This window comes from Leucopleurus acutus (genome assembly GCF_964270905.1).
Source record: "Leucopleurus acutus genome assembly, chromosome: 4".
NCBI lineage: Eukaryota > Metazoa > Chordata > Mammalia > Artiodactyla > Delphinidae > Leucopleurus > Leucopleurus acutus.
This window is the reverse complement of record NC_139146.1, coordinates 2,804,079-2,810,394: the sequence shown is the minus strand read 5'-3', so window position 1 is coordinate 2,810,394 and position 6,316 is coordinate 2,804,079. Positions and strand designations below refer to the sequence as shown.

Genomic DNA, 6,316 nt, shown 5'->3' with positions numbered 1-6,316 from the left:
TTGCCCACCCGTGTTATGCCCTGGGCACTGGGAGTCTGAAGGTGGGGACCTTAGAGCCCAGAGGAAGGACCACCTAGGCCACGGACTGCTGCCCCCTTCCCCAGGAGGGCTGCTGGGGCTTTCCGGGGCCTGGCCTCAGGGCACTGGGAACTGACTGGAGGGGCTGGGGCAGGGGATGATTCCGGGTCAGGGAGCCGGACCTCCTGCCTAGGGGTGACCCCCGTGGCGCCTTCTCCTGGGCTGTCTGGCGCCACCTCTGAGAACTCCAAGGACACCGGAGGGTGGCCCTGTTGCTGTGCAGCTCAGCCTGGGAGCGTCCGTTCCACCCAAAGCCCCAAAGCCAGGGGGCAGAGACAGGTTTCCGAGGGGGCTCAATTTTGTTACAGAAGTGACCGTTTCAAGCACCGAATGACCTCTCTCTCTGGGCTCGAGAAGCACACCCAGTAAAGTGTCCTCCCCCCATGCAGGAGGGCCCTGTCTTCACCCTGCAACCGGCCGGCTGTAGAGATCCAGCCCTTGGAAGACGCTTTCAATAAGCTTTCCTCAAGAGCCCATAAACTCGGGCCCTGACCCGGGACTTTGCCCATGGGTCCGAGTCCCCCAGCTCAAGAGAGACTGCAGATGGTCCAGGGGATGAGGCCCAGGCCAGAGAGCCCTGTTCCCCACCTGACCTTGCTGGGCTGTCCGGCGCCGGTGTTTTGTTTTGGCCAAAAGAAAAAAACCCTTATGTTAGAGATGGCTCTCAACTCCAGTGAGGGACGGGGCAGTGGATGCAGGGGCCCACACAGCTGGCAGCCCCTCGTGCCGGGTGAGTGGCCAGCGGGCTCTGCCTTCGCCTGACTACTGGCTTTCGGTTGTCGCCAAGGCCCCGGATCTGAGCGACGGAGGATGCAGAATCCCCTCTTCCACCCTAGGCCCCTCTCCTCCCCGACCCCGACTTCCCCTAAGGTCTCGCTGGGTCTCCCTGTCTGGAGAACGTGGGGGCTTGAGAGTACAGCTCGCAGACCCCAGCTCCTGCCTGCCCTGCCCACCTGCCCCTGGCCAGCACTGGAGGGTGCTCCAGGAGCGGGGAGACGGTGCCCCCCATAGCCCATTACCAGAGGAGAGGCTCGGCCCCAGTGATCACAGAGCAGCGGCATCTGTCCAGAAAACGTCCCTTTTTATTCCATACGCAAATAAGTAGATTCATTTAAAAAAAAAATGTCTTCGCCAGGAAAACCAGGGGCTGCAGCCTGGGAGAGAAGCCCCAGTCTGGCCCCATCTCCAGAACGGACAATCTGAGAGCAGCGCCACCTGGAAGGATCTTCACCCCTTCCGCTCCACAGGGGCTCTTCCTGGGATTCTCTCTCTGCCGGCCCACGGTCACAGTGCCCCGGAGGCCTGCTGCCCTGCCCATGCATAGTCCCAGGCAGGGCTGTTCGGGTTGGAGAGTGGTCACCTCCATGAAGCACCTGGGACAGCCTGGATTTGCCGTGGACTGCGCCCAGCCGCTGGCTCCGGCAGGGCGGGGGCTGGATCTGCTCCGAGGTTGAGGCCTGTCCCCAGGGGTAGGGGGCTGGGGGAGGCTCTGGGCTGCATGGCCGACTGTCTCTGTGATGCTCTCTTCCCAGCGGGGATCCAGCCTTGCGACTGTCTGGGGAGCCACAGTCACCTGCGTCTCTTACATTCTGGACGATCTTCCGATCTTCGGACAGGGGTTCGGCTCGCCCGGGCGGCAGCCTGCGCTCCCCGAGGCGCGGGAGGGCCAGGGGAGCGTCCCTGCCCTCCCTGACGGACGGCCCCCTGGCGCCACCGCTGCCGCCTCGGCCCGTGTGCGCGTCCGCAGAAGTCCCCACTGGCCACGGGGAGTGGGCCCGGCCGGCCGGGGGCTCACACCAGGCCGGGCATCTGCGCCCGCAGGAAGGGCACGGAGGCGGCGGCTGGGAAGGCGGCCAGCGGGTAGGCGAGGGCCCCGGAGAAGCCGAGCAGCGGCGGGGGCGGGGCGGGCGCGGCGGGCGCCAGCGGGAAGGGCAGCGCGGCGGGAGCTCCGGCGGCGGCGGCGGCGGCCGGGGGGCTTTCGTGGTAGAGCACCGGCACGCGGACCAGGCGCTGCGCGCCCGGCGGGGACAGGCTGGCGGCCTCCAGCTCGGCCGCCAGCTGCCGCTTCCACTTGTTGCGGCGGTTCTGGAACCAGATCTTGACCTGCGTCTCGGTGAGCTGCAGGGAGGCGGCCAGGCCGGCGCGCTCCGCGCTGCTCAGGTAGCGCTTCAGGTCGAAGGTGGACTCGAGCTGGAAGACCTGGCTGCGCGAGAAGACCGTGCGCGTCTTCTTCTTGCGGCCGCCGCCCCCGCCGCCGCCGCGCGCCTCCCCCGCCGCCGCCGCCGCCGCCGCCCTGGCCTCGGCCAGCTCCGCCGCCTCCTCCGCGCCGGCTGCCGGGCCCCTCGCCGCCAGCTCCGCCGCCTCCCGCTGCACCGCTCCCGGCCCGGGGCCCCGCGGCCAGGCGCCCTCTGCGCGGCCCATCTCCTCGCCCGTCTCCGGTGAGTCCCGGTCGCTGGCTGCAGGGGGGAGAGGAGGAACATGGGTTGGTTCCGGAGGCTGATCCCCCGGCCCTGTCGCTGAGGCCAGCTGCTTCCCCCGCGAGGTCACCCACAGCCACAGGCAGGGAAATTGTCCCCACGCAGCCCCACCTACGGCAGATCTCACCCTGGGACCGGAGAAAGGCAGAGCATCTGGAGGTGAACTTGAAGACCTGAGCGATGCTGCAAACCAACACGCTGGCCACACACTCACGCCCAGAACCGCGCATCCACACGGAGGGCAACAGAGGGAAGACGGAAGAAAAGGAACACAAAAACACAAACAGAAACACAAAAAGAAGACTGACTCCCTTAAACAGTGACTTCGAATCAACACACACAAAAGCCCCGGAGGTACACCTCACGGAGGAAAGGATGGTCCTTCTGAGAAATGTACACACCAGAAACCAGCACAGAGAGGGCCTCATCCCTCGCACTCAGCCCTAGGCCAAGTCCCCCAGACACAGAAATAAAGACTTGCCATCACCTCTCCCCACTCAGGCCCAGGAGCAGATGCAGAATGCCCGCTTGCACGGAAATATTCCCATTGATGGAGGATAAGCAAATGCAAACAATTCCCCAAAGCAAACTCCAACCAGGTGACACTGGGAACCTATTCTCCCCCAATTCCTGTGCCCCTAATTCAAATGTCCATGGAGATGTGCCCTCTCTACCCAAAATCACACTCAGAGGGAGTGCAGACGAGGGCAGCTCTGGCTCCGTAGAAACACGCAGCAGCCGCACCTCACCCCAGACACACTGGGCCCATGGTTGAGCCTGTGGGTTTGGGGCTACAAAAGCCCACAGAGGGTCCCCGAGCTCACGTTCCAAGTACCAAGCCGCACACAGTCTCCCAGAGGAGACGCCTCCCCTCCCCAGGACTGGCAAGGGGTGATGCCTCCAGGTGAAAGAGTCTGCCCAGGACCCAGGTGCTGGTCCAGATTCCAGGCCCAGCTTGAAAAGGGCAGCCGCCTGACTTCCGGGCTCAAGAGGCCAGCTCAGGCCAGCTTCCCTTGTGCCTCAGGCCGAGGCTCCTGGACACAGGCCGCAGGTCAGCACTGCGGCCGTCGAGTAGAGCTTGGCCCCGCCAGCCCTCAGAAGGCAGCGGTGAGCCCGCAGCGTGAGGAGCCCGCAAGGTGTGCAGACACCAGCAGGCTTGTGTCTGTAGCTTGGTCCCTGCGCTCCGCGGCTCCCCCGGAGGTGTGCAGATTTGCGTGTGTCCCTGCCCAACCCTGGTGGCATGAGCCCTCATGGTGTCCAAAGAGGGGTCAGGTTCCAGGCTGGCATGTGTGCGACCAGATATGGGGGGGGGGGCAGACTCACAGAGGCCCACGTGCTGCCACACGAAGACAAGACAGGCCTGCCAGCTCTGGTACAAAACAGGGACCCCTAACCCGCATTATACGAAAGAAGAACCAGCTCTTTGGCGGCCGCCTGTGGGGCTGCAGCTGCAGAAGAACCCCAGGGACAAGCGGGGAACGCATTCCCCCCCCAGGGAGACCCTTTTCACAAACACCCCCAGAAGGGCACTAGTCTGATCACTCAATTTCGGGGCAAACACAGGCCTGCTCGAGCTTCCCGGAAGGGAGGGGGGTAGGGGCCCGGGACCTTCTGGGTGTAGGCTCTGAGATGTGGGTCCCTTTGCGAGGGGCTCAATCCCACACCAGAGAAGGGGTTATCCAAGAGGTGAGAGGGGTCTGGCCCACCTACTACCACCCTCCTCACCCGCCCCCCAGCACTCGCTAACTTTCGCTTGGAGCTGAAAGTATTTCAGGGCCTGGAAGAGTCTTCAGTTGGCCTCACAGTGTGCGTTTGTGGGGGGGCTGGCAAAGCCTGGGGGCTGAGGTTAGAATAGCTTTCCTACTCCTCTTGCCCGGGGCGGGGGGCTTCCTCCAAACGGCAGGTCCCCAAGGGAGGCAGCGACCCCGGGGAGGGGAGTAGAACTCAGGGGCTGGGACGCCCAGTCAAGAGGGGCGATCGATCGGGTTCCAGGGCTGAAAAACCCCCCACCCCCAGACTCAGAGCCCTCAGCAGGGAACAAAGGCGGGAGAGGGGGAGGGGCAGAAAAGGGAGAGAGAGGGGTGGGACTGGGGGCGTCTGGCCTTGCATAGCCACAGCCCAGGGGCTTGGGAGGCCCAAGAGGGAGAGCCAGGCCCCTGCCCCAGGCCCTGGCTGCAGCTTGTAGAGGAGATGGGACTTTGGGGACACGGCTGCTGGGGAAGAGCGCTGTCCCCCCGTCCAGGCCTCCACAGCAGCGGTTCCCTCTGCTCAACGCCCCCTTTATTTTGCTGAGTCTGACTCTGCCTCCTGACCCTCTCTCTTTCCTTCCTTTAGCTTTTCTCTGTTCTCTCCATCACTTACGGGTTTCTTTTTGCTTTTTGTTTTTCATCTTCTCTTCCCCCCTCGCCCCTTTCTCCGCCCCCAACATCCCTCTCTTTCTTCTCTGTCCTTTTCTCTTCTTTTCTGCCCCTCCCCCCGTGCCCCCTCCCATGGCCTGCCTTCCCCTGTTGTATTCCCCACCCCTCTTCCTTTTCTCTTCTTAGCTGTCTGTTGTCCCCTGTCCCCAAGTTCCCCTCCAAGGGCACTCCAGAGCCTGGTGATGGGTGAAGCCCAGAGCCTGCGAAACCTTCTCCCTGCATGGGGACCCTGTCCTGGAGAGTGGGCCTCCAGACCTGCTCAACCAGGGGCTCTGCTGGGGCCCGACACGACCCAGAGCCTCCTACAGACGAGGAGGACGGCCCAGAAAGGGCGCCAACGAGCCCAAAGTCCCCGAGCAAACGCTCGGGGAAGAAGCCCGGCCCCCCCCGCGGCCCCCCCGTCCCCGCGCCCTCACTCACTGTCAGGGCTGAGGCCGCCTCCGTAGCCTCCGTGCGACCGCGAGTACCAGCGCGTGGCGCCTCCGCAGCCCAGAGCGTAGGGCGGCCCGGGACCCGGGGGCGGCCGGGGACCGAGGCCCAGCGCGCCCGGCCCAAGCAGCGCCCGGGCCCGCGCGTCCCCGCTCGGCCCGGAGCCCGCGCGCAGCTGTCTCCGCCGCTGCAGCCGCCGCCGCCGCCGCGCCTGCTCCGCGTCCTCGTCCTCAGGGTCGTCGTCGTCGTCCTCCTCGTCCTCGCGGCCGCCGCCGCCCTGGGCCGCGCGCCCAGCGCCCTTGGCCTCGGCTGCCAGCAGGTTCTCTATGAGGAAGGAGGAGGCGCGGGCCGGCGTGGCGCGCCCGGGCTCCGTCAGCTCGTCCGGCATCGCGGCCGCCGGTCCGTCGGGCTCTGCCGGGCTCCTCGGGGTTCCGGGAGCCCGGGGTGCGGCCGGTCCCGGTCCCCGCTGGGGACGCTGGCGCGCGGCTCCCTGGCGCACGCGCGGGCCGGCCCTGGAGCCGCTGCCCGGAGCGCTGGCGTCGGGCCCCGCGGGGCAGGCAGCGGCCTCCGCGCCGGACTGGGCTGGGCCGGGAGCGGGTGCGCGCCGACAGCCGGCCGGGCAGCAGCCTCGCTCGCCTTTCACGTCGCCGCTCTGGTCGCCGCCCGGGCCGGCCCCGCTGGGGGCGGGGAGGGCAGGGGAGGGGCCAGCAGGGGCGGGGCGGCGCGGGCCGGGCGGGCAGCCAGCTCAGCCCGAGGATGCCGCGCCGGCCCCGAGTGCGGCCACTGCTCGGAGACGCCGCCCGGATCCGGGCGCGCAGGCGGTCGCGCGTCCGAGGGCGGGCGGCCGGCGGCCCAGGCGGGGGGTCGCGGCCAGTTCGGCCCCGCGTGATTCATTCCCCCGGCCCGAGCCACCCG

The 6,316-nt window shown here is 66.8% G+C and overlaps 1 protein-coding gene across 1 annotated transcript; it reads right to left on the bottom strand.

Annotated features, from left to right (window-relative positions):
• Nucleotides 1-1,869: 1,869 nt before the first annotated feature.
• Nucleotides 1,870-5,789, bottom strand: HMX1 (H6 family homeobox 1; the record flags this gene model as incomplete). The annotated part of the gene is made up of 2 exons (XM_082837532.1): nt 1,870-2,534; nt 5,393-5,789. 2 exons carry the CDS (start codon nt 5,787-5,789, stop codon nt 1,870-1,872), a joined length of 1,062 nt encoding a protein of 353 aa, XP_082693658.1.
• Between the last annotated feature and the right edge of the window lie 527 nt (nt 5,790-6,316).